At 52.6% G+C, this 17,500-nt stretch overlaps 1 protein-coding gene across 3 annotated transcripts in view; it reads left to right on the top strand.

The window, feature by feature from the left end:
* The window catches only part of stag2a (STAG2 cohesin complex component a), a 55,801-nt gene that overhangs the window by 22,698 nt on the left and 15,603 nt on the right, over positions 1 to 17,500 (top strand). For all 3 annotated transcript variants that reach the window (XM_083532127.1, XM_083532126.1, XM_083532125.1), the window contains 19 exons: positions 11,770 to 11,921; positions 12,043 to 12,116; positions 12,733 to 12,856; positions 13,116 to 13,214; positions 13,491 to 13,570; positions 13,688 to 13,795; positions 14,069 to 14,177; positions 14,328 to 14,445; positions 14,610 to 14,713; positions 14,828 to 14,920; positions 15,125 to 15,214; positions 15,333 to 15,536; positions 15,799 to 15,869; positions 15,963 to 16,050; positions 16,289 to 16,369; positions 16,461 to 16,553; positions 16,825 to 16,996; positions 17,113 to 17,252; positions 17,361 to 17,462. In XM_083532127.1, the coding sequence (XP_083388253.1) occupies positions 11,770 to 11,921; positions 12,043 to 12,116; positions 12,733 to 12,856; positions 13,116 to 13,214; positions 13,491 to 13,570; positions 13,688 to 13,795; positions 14,069 to 14,177; positions 14,328 to 14,445; positions 14,610 to 14,713; positions 14,828 to 14,920; positions 15,125 to 15,214; positions 15,333 to 15,536; positions 15,799 to 15,869; positions 15,963 to 16,050; positions 16,289 to 16,369; positions 16,461 to 16,553; positions 16,825 to 16,996; positions 17,113 to 17,252; positions 17,361 to 17,462 (2,102 nt within the window). The remainder of the gene's footprint in view (positions 1 to 11,769; positions 11,922 to 12,042; positions 12,117 to 12,732; positions 12,857 to 13,115; positions 13,215 to 13,490; positions 13,571 to 13,687; positions 13,796 to 14,068; positions 14,178 to 14,327; positions 14,446 to 14,609; positions 14,714 to 14,827; positions 14,921 to 15,124; positions 15,215 to 15,332; positions 15,537 to 15,798; positions 15,870 to 15,962; positions 16,051 to 16,288; positions 16,370 to 16,460; positions 16,554 to 16,824; positions 16,997 to 17,112; positions 17,253 to 17,360; positions 17,463 to 17,500) is intronic.

Genomic DNA, 17,500 nt, shown 5'->3' with positions numbered 1-17,500 from the left:
CCCCTCCACTCTCGCAGGTCAGAGACAGACAGACACACACACACACACCTCCACTCTCCCAGGTCAGAGACAGACACACACACACACACACACACACACACCTCCACTCTCGCAGGTCAGAGACAGACACACACACACACACACACACACACACACCCTCCACTCTCGCAGGTCAGAGACAGACACACACACACACACACACACACACACCCCTCCACTCTCGCAGGTCAGAGACAGACACACAAACACACACACACACACACCCCTCCACTCTCGCAGGTCAGAGACAGACACACAAACACACACACACACACACCCCTCCACTCTCGCAGGTCAGAGACAGACAGACACACACACACACACCTCCACTCTCCCAGGTCAGAGACAGACACACACACACACACACACACACACACACACACACACCTCCACTCTCGCAGGTCAGAGACAGAAACACACACACACACACACACCTCCACTCTCGCAGGTCAGAGACAGAAACACACACACACACACACACCTCCACTCTCGCAGGTCAGAGACAGAAACACACACACACACACACACCTCCACTCTCGCAGGTCAGAGACAGAAACACACACACACACACACACCTCCACTCTCGCAGGTCAGAGACAGAAACACACACACACACACACACACCTCCACTCTCGCAGGTCAGAGACAGAAACACACACACACACACACACACCTCCACTCTCGCAGGTCAGAGACAGAAACACACACACACACACACACCTCCACTCTCGCAGGTCAGAGACAGAAACACACACACACACACACACCTCCACTCTCGCAGGTCAGAGACAGAAACACACACACACACACACACCTCCACTCTCGCAGGTCAGAGACAGAAACACACACACACACACACACCTCCACTCTCGCAGGTCAGAGACAGAAACACACACACACACACACACACACACCTCCACTCTCGCAGGTCAGAGACAGAAACACACACACACACACACCTCCACTCTCGCAGGTCAGAGACAGAAACACACACACACACCTCCACTCTCGCAGGTCAGAGACAGACACACACACACACACACACACACCTCCACTCTCGCAGGTCAGAGACAGACACACACACACACACACACACACCTCCACTCTCGCAGGTCAGAGACAGACAAACACACACACACACACACACACCTCCACTCTCGCAGGTCAGAGACAGACACACACACACACACACACACACACACACCTCCACTCTCGCAGGTCAGAGACAGACACACACACACACACACACACACACACACACCTCCACTCTCGCAGGTCAGAGACAGACACACACACACACACACACACACACACACACACACCTCCACTCTCGCAGGTCAGAGACAGACACACACACACACACACACACACACCTCCACTCTCGCAGGTCAGAGACAGACACACACACACACACACACACACCTCCACTCTCGCAGGTCAGAGACAGACACACACACACACACACACACACCTCCACTCTCGCAGGTCAGAGACAGACACACACACACACACACACACACACACACCTCCACTCTCGCAGGTCAGAGACAGACACACACACACACACACACACACACACACCTCCACTCTCGCAGGTCAGAGACAGACACACACACACACACACACACACACCTCCACTCTCGCAGGTCAGAGACAGACACACACACACACACCTCCACTCTCGCAGGTCAGAGACAGACACACACACACACACACACACACCTCCACTCTCGCAGGTCAGAGACAGACACACACACACACACACACCTCCACTCTCGCAGGTCAGAGACAGACACACACACACACACACACCTCCACTCTCGCAGGTCAGAGACAGACACACACACACACACACACACACCTCCACTCTCGCAGGTCAGAGACAGACACACACACACACACACACACACCTCCACTCTCGCAGGTCAGAGACAGACACACACACACACACACACACACACACCTCCACTCTCGCAGGTCAGAGACAGACACACACACACACACACACACACACACCTCCACTCTCGCAGGTCAGAGACAGACACACACACACACACACACACACACACCTCCACTCTCGCAGGTCAGAGACAGACACACACACACACACACACACACACACCTCCACTCTCGCAGGTCAGAGACAGACACACACACACACACACACACACCTCCACTCTCGCAGGTCAGAGACAGACACACACACACACACACACACACCTCCACTCTCGCAGGTCAGAGACAGACACACACACACACCCCTCCACTCTCGCAGGTCAGAGACAGACACACACACACACCCCTCCACTCTCGCAGGTCAGAGACAGACACACACACACACCCCTCCACTCTCGCAGGTCAGAGACAGACACACACACACACACCTCCACTCTCGCAGGTCAGAGACAGACACACACACACACACCTCCACTCTCGCAGGTCAGAGACAGACACACACACACACACCTCCACTCTCGCAGGTCAGAGACAGACACACACACACACACCTCCACTCTCGCAGGTCAGAGACAGACACACACACACACACCTCCACTCTCGCAGGTCAGAGACAGACACACACACACACACCTCCACTCTCGCAGGTCAGAGACAGACACACACACACACACCTCCACTCTCGCAGGTCAGAGACAGACACACACACACACACCTCCACTCTCGCAGGTCAGAGACAGACACACACACACACACCTCCACTCTCGCAGGTCAGAGACAGACACACACACACACACACACACACACCTCCACTCTCGCAGGTCAGAGACAGACACACACACACACACCTCCACTCTCGCAGGTCAGAGACAGACACACACACACACACCTCCACTCTCGCAGGTCAGAGACAGTCACACACACACACACACACACACACACCTCCACTCTCGCAGGTCAGAGACAGTCACACACACACACACACACACACACCTCCACTCTCGCAGGTCAGAGACAGACACACACACACACACACACACACACACACACCTCCACTCTCGCAGGTCAGAGACAGACACACACACACACACACACACACACACACACACCTCCACTCTCGCAGGTCAGAGACAGACACACACACACACACACACACACACACACACCTCCACTCTCGCAGGTCAGAGACAGACACACACACACACACACACACACACACACACCTCCACTCTCGCAGGTCAGAGACAGACACACACACACACACACACACACACCTCCACTCTCGCAGGTCAGAGACAGACACACACACACACACACACACACACCTCCACTCTCGCAGGTCAGAGACAGACAGACACACACACACACACACACACACACCTCCACTCTCGCAGGTCAGAGACAGACACACACACACACACACCTCCACTCTCGCAGGTCAGAGACAGACACACACACACACACCTCCACTCTCGCAGGTCAGAGACAGACACACACACACACACCTCCACTCTCGCAGGTCAGAGACAGTCACACACACACACACACACACACACCTCCACTCTCGCAGGTCAGAGACAGACACACACACACACACACACACACACACCTCCACTCTCGCAGGTCAGAGACAGACACACACACACACACACACACACCTCCACTCTCGCAGGTCAGAGACAGACACACACACACACACACACACACACACACACACACACACCTCCACTCTCGCAGGTCAGAGACAGACACACACACACACACACACACACACCTCCACTCTCGCAGGTCAGAGACAGACACACACACACACACACACACACACACACACCTCCACTCTCGCAGGTCAGAGACAGACACACACACACACACACACACACACACACCTCCACTCTCGCAGGTCAGAGACAGACACACACACACACACACCTCCACTCTCGCAGGTCAGAGACAGACACACACACACACACACACACACACCTCCACTCTCGCAGGTCAGAGACAGACACACACACACACACACACACCTCCACTCTCGCAGGTCAGAGACAGACACACACACACACACACACACACACACCTCCACTCTCGCAGGTCAGAGACAGACACACACACACACACACACCTCCACTCTCGCAGGTCAGAGACAGACAGACACACACACACACACACACACACACACACACCTCCACTCTCGCAGGTCAGAGACAGACACACACACACACACACACACACACACACACCTCCACTCTCGCAGGTCAGAGACAGACACACACACACACACACACCTCCACTCTCGCAGGTCAGAGACAGACACACACACACACACACACACACACACACCTCCACTCTCGCAGGTCAGAGACAGACACACACACACACACACACACACACCTCCACTCTCGCAGGTCAGAGACAGACACACACACACACACACACACCTCCACTCTCGCAGGTCAGAGACAGACAGACACACACACACACACACACACACCTCCACTCTCGCAGGTCAGAGACAGACACACACACACACACACACACCTCCACTCTCGCAGGTCAGAGACAGACACACACACACACACACCTCCACTCTCGCAGGTCAGAGACAGACACACACACACACACACACCTCCACTCTCGCAGGTCAGAGACAGACACACACACACACACACACACCTCCACTCTCGCAGGTCAGAGACAGACACACACACACACACACACACCTCCACTCTCGCAGGTCAGAGACAGACACACACACACACACACACACACACCTCCACTCTCGCAGGTCAGAGACAGACACACACACACACACACACACACACCTCCACTCTCGCAGGTCAGAGACAGACACACACACACACACACACACACCTCCACTCTCGCAGGTCAGAGACAGACAGACACACACACACACACACACACACACACACCTCCACTCTCGCAGGTCAGAGACAGACACACACACACACACACACACCTCCACTCTCGCAGGTCAGAGACAGACACACACACACACACACCTCCACTCTCGCAGGTCAGAGACAGACACACACACCTCCACCCTCGCAGGTCAGAGACAGACACACACACACACACACACACCTCCACTCTCGCAGGTCAGAGACAGACACACACACACACACACACACACCTCCACTCTCGCAGGTCAGAGACAGACACACACACACACACACACCTCCACTCTCGCAGGTCAGAGACAGACACACACACACACACACACACCTCCACTCTCGCAGGTCAGAGACAGACACACACACACACACACACACACACCTCCACTCTCGCAGGTCAGAGACAGACACACACACACACACACACACCTCCACTCTCGCAGGTCAGAGACAGACACACACACACACACACACACACACACACCCTCCACTCTCGCAGGTCAGAGACAGACACACACACACACACTCACACACACACACACACCTCCACTCTCGCAGGTCAGAGACAGACACACACACACACACACACACCTCCACTCTCGCAGGTCAGAGACAGACACACACACACACACACACACCTCCACTCTCGCAGGTCAGAGACAGACACACACACACACACACACCTCCACTCTCGCAGGTCAGAGACAGACACACACACACACACACACCTCCACTCTCGCAGGTCAGAGACAGACACACACACACACACACACACACCTCCACTCTCGCAGGTCAGAGACAGACACACACACACACACACACACACACACACCTCCACTCTCGCAGGTCAGAGACAGACACACACACACACACACACACACACACACCTCCACTCTCGCAGGTCAGAGACAGACACACACACACACACACACACACCTCCACTCTCGCAGGTCAGAGACAGACACACACACACACACACACACACCTCCACTCTCGCAGGTCAGAGACAGACACACACACACACACACACACACACACCTCCACTCTCGCAGGTCAGAGACAGACACACACACACACACACCTCCACTCTCGCAGGTCAGAGACAGACAGACACACACACACACACACCTCCACTCTCGCAGGTCAGAGACAGACACACACACACACACACACACCTCCACTCTCGCAGGTCAGAGACAGACACACACACACACACACACACACACACACACACCTCCACTCTCGCAGGTCAGAGACAGACACACACACACACACACCTCCACTCTCGCAGGTCAGAGACAGACACACACACACACACACACCTCCACTCTCGCAGGTCAGAGACAGACACACACACACACACACACACCTCCACTCTCGCAGGTCAGAGACAGACACACACACACACACACACACACCTCCACTCTCGCAGGTCAGAGACAGACACACACACACACACACACACACACCTCCACTCTCGCAGGTCAGAGACAGACAGACACACACACACACACACACACCTCCACTCTCGCAGGTCAGAGACAGACACACACACACACACACACACCTCCACTCTCGCAGGTCAGAGACAGACACACACACACACACACACACACACACACCTCCACTCTCGCAGGTCAGAGACAGACACACACACACACACACCTCCACTCTCGCAGGTCAGAGACAGACACACACACACACACACACCTCCACTCTCGCAGGTCAGAGACAGACACACACACACACACACACACCTCCACTCTCGCAGGTCAGAGACAGACACACACACACACACACACACACCTCCACTCTCGCAGGTCAGAGACAGACACACACACACACACACACACACACCTCCACTCTCGCAGGTCAGAGACAGACACACACACACACACACACACACCTCCACTCTCGCAGGTCAGAGACAGACACACACACACACACACACACACCTCCACTCTCGCAGGTCAGAGACAGACACACACACACACACACACACACCTCCACTCTCGCAGGTCAGAGACAGACACACACACACACACACCTCCACTCTCGCAGGTCAGAGACAGACACACACACACACACACACACCTCCACTCTCGCAGGTCAGAGACAGACAGACACACACACACACACACCTCCACTCTCGCAGGTCAGAGACAGACACACACACACACACACACACACACCTCCACTCTCGCAGGTCAGAGACAGACACACACACACACACACACACCTCCACTCTCGCAGGTCAGAGACAGACACACACACACACACACACACACACACCTCCACTCTCGCAGGTCAGAGACAGACACACACACACACACACACACACACACACCTCCACTCTCGCAGGTCAGAGACAGTCACACACACACACCTCCACTCTCGCAGGTCAGAGACAGTCACACACACACACCTCCACTCTCGCAGGTCAGAGACAGTCACACACACACACCTCCACTCTCGCAGGTCAGAGACAGTCACACACACACACCTCCACTCTCGCAGGTCAGAGACAGTCACACACACACACCTCCACTCTCGCAGGTCAGAGACAGTCACACACACACACCTCCACTCTCGCAGGTCAGAGACAGTCACACACACACACCTCCACTCTCGCAGGTCAGAGACAGTCACACACACACACCTCCACTCTCGCAGGTCAGAGACAGTCACACACACACACCTCCACTCTCGCAGGTCAGAGACAGTCACACACACACACCTCCACTCTCGCAGGTCAGAGACAGTCACACACACACACCTCCACTCTCGCAGGTCAGAGACAGTCACACACACACACCTCCACTCTCGCAGGTCAGAGACAGTCACACACACACACCTCCACTCTCGCAGGTCAGAGACAGTCACACACACACACCTCCACTCTCGCAGGTCAGAGACAGTCACACACACACACCTCCACTCTCGCAGGTCAGAGACAGTCACACACACACACCTCCACTCTCGCAGGTCAGAGACAGTCACACACACACACCTCCACTCTCGCAGGTCAGAGACAGTCACACACACACACCTCCACTCTCGCAGGTCAGAGACAGTCACACACACACACCTCCACTCTCGCAGGTCAGAGACAGTCACACACACACACCTCCACTCTCGCAGGTCAGAGACAGACACACACACACACACCTCCACTCTCGCAGGTCAGAGACAGTCACACACACACACACCTCCACTCTCGCAGGTCAGAGACAGTCACACACACACACCTCCACTCTCGCAGGTCAGAGACAGTCACACACACACACCTCCACTCTCGCAGGTCAGAGACAGTCACACACACACACCTCCACTCTCGCAGGTCAGAGACAGTCACACACACACACCTCCACTCTCGCAGGTCAGAGACAGTCACACACACACACCTCCACTCTCGCAGGTCAGAGACAGACACACACACACACCTCCACTCTCGCAGGTCAGAGACAGACACACACACACACCTCCACTCTCGCAGGTCAGAGACAGACACACACACACACACACACACACACACACCTCCACTCTCGCAGGTCAGAGACAGACACACACACACACACACACACACACACACACACCTCCACTCTCGCAGGTCAGAGACAGACACACACACACACACACACACACACACACCTCCACTCTCGCAGGTCAGAGACAGACACACACACACACACACACACACACACACCTCCACTCTCGCAGGTCAGAGACAGAAACACACACACACACACACACACACACACCTCCACTCTCGCAGGTCAGAGACAGACACACACACACACACACACACACACCTCCACTCTCGCAGGTCAGAGACAGACACACACACACACACACACACACACCTCCACTCTCGCAGGTCAGAGACAGACACACACACACACACACACACACACACACCTCCACTCTCGCAGGTCAGAGACAGACACACACACACACACACCTCCACTCTCGCAGGTCAGAGACAGACACACACACACACACACACACACACACACACACACACACACACCTCCACTCTCGCAGGTCAGAGACAGACACACACACACACACCTCCACTCTCGCAGGTCAGAGACAGACACACACACACACACACCTCCACTCTCGCAGGTCAGAGACAGACACACACACACACACCTCCACTCTCGCAGGTCAGAGACAGTCACACACACACACCTCCACTCTCGCAGGTCAGAGACAGTCACACACACACACCTCCACTCTCGCAGGTCAGAGACAGTCACACACACACACCTCCACTCTCGCAGGTCAGAGACAGTCACACACACACACCTCCACTCTCGCAGGTCAGAGACAGTCACACACACACACCTCCACTCTCGCAGGTCAGAGACAGACACACACACACACCTCCACTCTCGCAGGTCAGAGACAGACACACACACACACCTCCACTCTCGCAGGTCAGAGACAGACACACACACACACCTCCACTCTCGCAGGTCAGAGACAGACACACACACACACCTCCACTCTCGCAGGTCAGAGACAGACACACACACACACCTCCACTCTCGCAGGTCAGAGACAGACACACACACACACCTCCACTCTCGCAGGTCAGAGACAGACACACACACACACACACACACCTCCAGTCTCGCAGGTCAGAGACAGACACACACACACACACACCCCTCCACTCTCGCAGGTCAGAGACACACACACACCCCTCCACTCTCGCAGGTCAGAGACACACACACACACACACACACACACCTCCACTCTCGCAGGTCAGAGACACACACACACACACACACACACACACACACACACACACACCTCCACTCTCGCAGGTCAGAGACACACACACACACACACACACACCCCTCCACTCTCGAAGGTCAGAGACACACACACACCCCTCCACTCTCGCAGGTCAGAGACACACACACACACACACACACCTCCACTCTCGCAGGTCAGAGACACACACACACACACACAAACCCCTCCACTCTCGCAGGTCAGAGACACACACACACACACAAACCCCTCCACTCTCGCAGGTCAGAGACACACACACACACACACACACACACACACACACACAAACCCCTCCACTCTCGCAGGTCAGAGACACACACACACACACACACCCCTCCACTCTCGCAGGTCAGAGACACACACACACACACACACCTCCACTCTCGCAGGTCAGAGACAGACACACACACACACCTCCACTCTCGCAGGTCAGAGACAGACACACACACACACCTCCACTCTCGCAGGTCAGAGACAGACACACACACACACCTCCACTCTCGCAGGTCAGAGACAGACACACACACACACCTCCACTCTCGCAGGTCAGAGACAGACACACACACACACCTCCACTCTCGCAGGTCAGAGACAGACACACACACACACCTCCACTCTCGCAGGTCAGAGACAGACACACACACACACACACACACCTCCACTCTCGCAGGTCAGAGACAGACACACACACACACACACACACCTCCACTCTCGCAGGTCAGAGACACACACACACACACACACACACCCCTCCACTCTCGAAGGTCAGAGACACACACACACCCCTCCACTCTCGCAGGTCAGAGACACACACACACACACACCTCCACTCTCGCAGGTCAGAGACACACACACACACACACAAACCCCTCCACTCTCGCAGGTCAGAGACACACACACACACACAAACCCCTCCACTCTCGCAGGTCAGAGACACACACACACACACACACACACACACACACACACACAAACCCCTCCACTCTCGCAGGTCAGAGACACACACACACACACACACCCCTCCACTCTCGCAGGTCAGAGACACACACACACACACACACCCCTCCACTCTCGCAGGTCAGAGACACACACACACACACACACACACCCCTCCACTCTCGCAGGTCAGAGACACACAAACACACCCCTCCACTCTCGCAGGTCAGAGACACACACACACACCCCTCCACTCTCGCAGGTCAGAGACACACACACACACACACACACACCTCCACTCTCGCAGGTCAGAGACACACACACACACACACACACACACACACACACCCCTCCACTCTCGCAGGTCAGAGACACACACACACACACACACACACACACACAAACCCCTCCACTCTCGCAGGTCAGATACACACACACACACACAAACCCCTCCACTCTCGCAGGTCAGAGACACACACACACACACACACACACACCTCCACTCTCGCAGGTCAGAGGCACACACACACACACCTCCACTCTCGCAGGTCAGAGACAGACACACACACACACCTCCACTCTCGCAGGTCAGAGACACACACACACACCTACACTCTCGCAGGTCAGAGACACACACACACACACACACACACACACACACACACACACCTCCACTCTCGCAGGTCAGAGACACACACACACACACACACACACACACACACACCCCTCCACTCTCGCAGGTCAGAGACACACACACACACACACACACACACACACACAAACCCCTCCACTCTCGCAGGTCAGAGACACACACACACACACAAACCCCTCCACTCTCGCAGGTCAGAGAGACACACACACACACACACACCTCCACTCTCGCAGGTCAGAGACACACACACACACACACACACCTCCACTCTCGCAGGTCAGAGACACACACACACACCTCCACTCTCGCAGGTCAGAGACACACACACACACCTCCACTCTCGCAGGTCAGAGACAGACACACACACACCTCCACCCTTGCAGGTCAGAGACACACACACACATATATACCTCATCCTCAAATTATTCCATGTCTGTAAAGTTATTGTGTGTGTCTGTGTGACAGCGATGAAGTTGATGACAGCGTTGGTAAACGTTGCTCTGAATCTGAGTATCAACATGGACAACACACAGAGACAGTACGATACCGAACGCAACAAGAGTCTGGGGAAGAGAGCTAACGACCGCCTGGAGCTTCTACTGCAGAAACGCAAGGAGGTGTGTGTGTGTGTGTGTGTGTGTGTGTGTGTGTTTAATATATATATATATATATATATACCCACACACACACCCCCCCCAACTAGATGAGTTACTAAAGATTGATATGTGTGTCTCACAGCTCCAGGAGAATCAGGATGATATTGAGAACATGATGAATGCTATCTTTAAAGGCGTGTTTGTCCATCGATACAGGTATGCAATCCCACACACACAATCCCCTTCTACACAATCCCTCTCTACACATTCCCCTTCTACACAGTCCCCCTCGACACAGTCCCCCTCGACACAATCCTCATCTACACAGTCCCCCTCTACCGGTCCCCCTCGACACGGTCCCCCTCGACACAGTCCCCCTCGACACAATCCTCATCTACACAATCCTCATCTACACAATCCTCATCTACACAATCCTCATCTACACAGTCCCCCTTTACCGGTCCCCCTCTACCGGTCCTCATTTACACAGTCCCCCTCGACACAATCCTCATCTACACAGTCCCCTTCGACACAGTCCCCCTCGACACAATCCTCATCTACACAGTCCCCCTCTACAAAGTCCTCATCTACACAGTCCCCCTCTACAAAATCCTCATCTATACAGTCCCCCTCTACAAAGTCCTCATCTGTACAATCCCCCTCTACACAATCCTCATCTACACGATCCCCCTCTACAAAATCCTCATCTACACAATCCCCCTTTACACAATTGGTTTGATTAATTATTTTTGGACAGGAGGAATATTCAGGAGGAATTGGTCAGGTTTTATCTGAATGCTAAAATAATGTGTGTGTGTGTGTGTGTATCAAGAGATTCGATAGCGGAGATCAGAGCGATCTGTATTGAGGAGATTGGTGTGTGGATGAAGATGTACAGCGATGCCTTTCTGAATGACAGCTATCTGAAATATGTGGGCTGGACCATGCATGATAAGGTGTGTGTGTGTGTGTGTGTGTGTGTGTCAGTGTTAGTTATATTGTCATTTATTTATTCTGAAGAAACTAACAATGTTCTTTTCCTCTCCCCATCTCCCCCCTCACCTTTTTTCTTGCTTTCCCCTTCTCTCTCTCTCTCTCTCTCTCTCTCTCTCTCCGCTTCTCTCACTCTCTCCTTCTTTCTCTCTTCCCCTCTTCTCTGTCTTACTCCCCTCTATCTTTCTTTCTCTCTCTCCCCTTCTCTCTCGCTCTAAACAGCAGGGAGAGGTACGGTTGAAGTGTCTCACTGCTCTGCAGGGTTTGTATTATAACCGAGAGCTGAACACCAGACTGGAACTCTTTACCAGCCGCTTTAAGGTGATTTCACTGGGACCATTAGCACAATTAACACCTGCATTTGCCTGTGTTCTAAACCACACAGGTGTAGAGTGTTGTTGGGGGAGATAATGGGGATGGGGATGGGGACGGGGACATGGTGATCTCTAGAGGTCAGGAGGAAAGCTTTAAGTCTGAGGGGGGTTCCTTATTCCAAAGTGCATTATGGGTACTCTAATCATTTACAAACACACACTTTTTTGTGACTAAAAACAACCCTACTTTGTAACAAATGTCTGTGACCTTTGACCTCTGCAGGACCGAATCGTGTCCATGGCGCTGGATAAAGAGTATGATGTTGCAGTTCAGGCCATTAAACTGCTCACACTCGTCCTGCAGTGAGTGTCCTCACAGTGTTCACCTCTGACCTCTCACTATAACCTCATCTTATGGTGAACATCTAATGTGTGCGTGTGTGTGTGTGTGTGTGTGTGTGTGTGTGTGTGCGCTTGTAGGAGCAGTGATGAAGTGCTGACGGCTGAGGACTGTGAGAGTGTATATCATCTGGTTTACTCTGCCCACCGCCCCATCGCCGTAGCAGCGGGGGAGTTCCTCTATAAAAAGTAGGTCACATGACTCCAGACTGCACAATGTTTAGGCCACACCTTTTTAATATGACTGACAGGTGCAGAGGCCACGCCTCCTCACATACACTGTCCATTAAACTTGTAGAACTGATCTCTGGTGTGAGATTAACGTGTGGCTCAGCAGCATCACCATGTGGAGACTGTGTAGAAACACACACACACACACACACACACACACACACACACACACACACACGTATTTAAGTGCTTTTGTCTCTTTCACTCTGGTGTGCGTGTTATCGCGCACAGGTTGTTCAGTCAGCGGGGTCCGGAGGAGGAGGGGCTACCGAGGAGAGGGCGACAATGTCTGAATGCAAACCTCATCAAAACCACAGTCTTCTTCTTTCTGGAGAGTGAGGTGTGTGTGTGTGTGTGTGTGTGTGTGTGTGTGTTCCTGATTTCAAAAGATAACTTTGTGCAGTTCCAATAAGAAAGTATACACACATTTTTTTTGTTTAATTGTGTGCACAGCTATAAGACCTAAGAGTGAGTGTGTGTGTGTGTGCAGCTACATGAACATGGTGCGTACCTTGTGGACAGTCTGTGGGAGTGTGGGTCAGAACTGTTAAAGGACTGGGAGAGTTTTATCAGCCTTCTACTGGATGAACCTTTTCCTGGAGAGGAAGGTGTTTTTTTTACACACACACACACACACACACACACACACACACACACACACAAAAACCGTGTTTATTCTGAAATATGCAAAATTTTAATTAAAGAACACAGTTTAGTGTGTCAGTTTAGAATTTGTTTTGTGTGTGTGCTTGTGTGTGTGTGTGAGAGACAGCTCTAACAGACAGACAGGAGACGGCTCTGATTGAGATCATGCTGTCTGCTGTCAGACAGGCATGTGAGTGTCACCCACCCGTTGGGCGTGGCACAGGGAAGAGGGTGAGCCACACACACGTGTGCGCACACACACACACACACACACACACACACACACACACACACACACACACACACACACACACACAGTGTTCATGTCAGCACTTTGTTTTTCAGGTCTTGACGGCAAAGGAAAAGAAAACACAGCTAGATGATCGGACCAAAATCACAGAGATCTTTGCTGTGGCTCTTCCGCTGCTCCTGGCTAAAGTAACACACACACACACACACACACACACACACACACACACACACACACACACACACACACTTTGTCTCTTGTATTCTCTTCTTTTCTCTCAGCATCATTTTAAACAAAACTGATTTTGAGATTGAGCTATTCACATACCCGAGTTTTTGTGTGTGTGTGTGTGTGTGTGTGTGTGTGTGTGTGTGTGTGTGTGTGTGTGTCAGTACTGCGTAGATGCTGAGAAGGTGACAAACCTGTTGCAGTTACCACAGTATTTTGATCTAGAGATCTACACCACGGGCCGGCTGGAGAAGGTACACACACACACACACACACACACGTCTTTTGCTAATTTAATCTTTTATTCAGTGTAGCAAGTAACAATTAGCATAAAGACAATTTTAGTGTATAAACTGTGTGTGTGACCTGCAGCACCTGGATGCACTTCTGCGTCAGATCCGAGATGTGGTGGAAAAGCACACAGATACAGGTGTTTTGGAGGCGTGTTCCATGACGTTCCACGCTCTGTGCAATGAGGAGTTCACCATCTACAACCGTGTGGACATCACACTGAGCCAGCTGATGGACGAGCAGATTGACAAGCTTAACCGTCTGCTCGACGACTACCTCAACGAGGTGCTGCCTCTGTGGGCATGGAGGGGTGTGTGAGGGGCATGGAGGTTTTTTTTGGGGGGTGTGAGAAGCGTTTAGGGATGTGTGGGGGGGCATGTGAGGGTGTGTGGGGGGGGCATGTGAGGGAGAGTATGGATGTGTGGTCGGGCATGTAGGGGTGTGGGTGTGTGAGGTGGTGTGGTGGCATGAAGTGGTATTTAAGGTCGTGTTGGGGTATGTGGGGGTCAGGGTGTGTGTTTAAACCACTCTCTTGTGTTTCTCTCAGGGGGAGGAGCCTGATGAAGACGACACCTTTCAGGTTTTATCAACGCTCAAGAGAATCACAGCCTTTCACAAGTAAACACACTCATATACACACTTACTAAATAAGATATTGTGTGTGCAGTATTACAATTGTGTGTGTGTGTGTGTGTGTGTGTGTGTGTCTAGTGCCCATGACCTGACTAAATGGGATCTATTCAGCTGTAACTACAGACTGCTGAACACAGGACTGCAGAATGGAGACATGCCTGAACAGGTGCGCACGCACACACACGCACGCACAAGGGGAAGGAACAGGAAGATGTGTTTATAAATAAAGATACACAAATAAACAGGTGGAAAGAGGAATGTTCAGACAGATGGAAGGAGAGATCACAGACAGAAGGAGGGACAGATCACAGACAGACAGAGGATGCATTGTATTTAATATTTTATACTTTTTTTTTCTGTCCGTGTGTGTGTGTGCGTGCGTGTGTGTGTGTGTGCGCGCGCAGATAGTGGTTCATGCTATGCAGTGCACTCATTACGTTATCCTGTGGAACCTGGCAAAAGTCTCAGAGGGCATCTCCTTAAAGGTCTCTCTCTCTCTCTCATACAAATATACACACACACACTGTCTCTCTCTCACTCTCGGTGGGTCTAACCCTCTCACTGTGTCTCTCTCAGAGTGACCTGGTGACCTTGAGGAAGCAGACGCGAGCGTTCTTCCTGATGTGTCAGCGGTACTTTAGCAGCCTCAGCATGGCTGTTAAAGAGCAGGTAAGCTCAAGGCAGGTGTAACATGGCGGAGCAATCGTGTGGCTCTGCCCACTTTACCCACTGCACATTTTGAGTGTTTGATAGACGTGTACCTGTGCAGTGCTATACAGCATTCGCTCCAGGCTCTGTGTGTGTGTGTGTGTGTGTGTGTGTGTGTGTGTGTGTGTGTGTGTGTGTGTGCTCTGAGCTCTGAGAAGATAGTTCACACTGCTGACCTAAACGTACTCTGTGTGTGCGCGTGTGTGCGTACGTGTGTGTATACACTCCTCAGGCCTTCACTATCCTGTGTGATGCGTTAATGATCTTCAGTCATCAGATCATGGCGTCAGGTCGGGATGCAATGGAGCCTCTGGTGTTCAGTCCAGACTCGTCCCTGCAAAGCGACCTGCTCAACTTCGTCCTTAATCACGTCTTCATCGAGCAGGATGATGATGGCAGCACTGGTACGTGTACACACACACACACACACACCAGCCAAGGCAGCATTCACAGTCAAGCTTTGATGTACTAATGAGAGCTTCATGAAATGTTTCGGTCATTTGAGGTGTGTGTGTTTCAGATGGACAGCAGGATGATGAAGCAGGGAAGATTGAGGCACTACATAAGCGCAGAAACCTGTTAGCAGCGTACTGTAAACTGATCATTTATAATGTAGTGGAGATGAGCACCGGAGCAGACATCTTCAAACAGTACATGAGAGTGAGAACACCCCCCCCCCCCCCCCACACACACACACACACACACACACACACACACACACAGTGTACACTACACACCTTCATTAACTCTGCCCCTCTTTTTTTGCAGTACTATAATGATTATGGTGACATCATAAAGGAGACAATGAGTAAGACGAGACAGATCGATAAGATTCAGTGTGCCAAAACCCTCATCCTCAGCCTGCAGCAGGTATAAACAAAAACAAACACACACACACACACACACAC

Source organism: Silurus aristotelis (assembly GCF_946808225.1).
Source record: "Silurus aristotelis genome assembly, chromosome: 26".
NCBI classification, from domain to species: Eukaryota; Metazoa; Chordata; class Actinopteri; order Siluriformes; family Siluridae; genus Silurus; species Silurus aristotelis.
The sequence above is the reverse complement of the archived record's forward strand: the minus strand, read 5'-3'. Positions and strand labels throughout refer to the sequence as shown.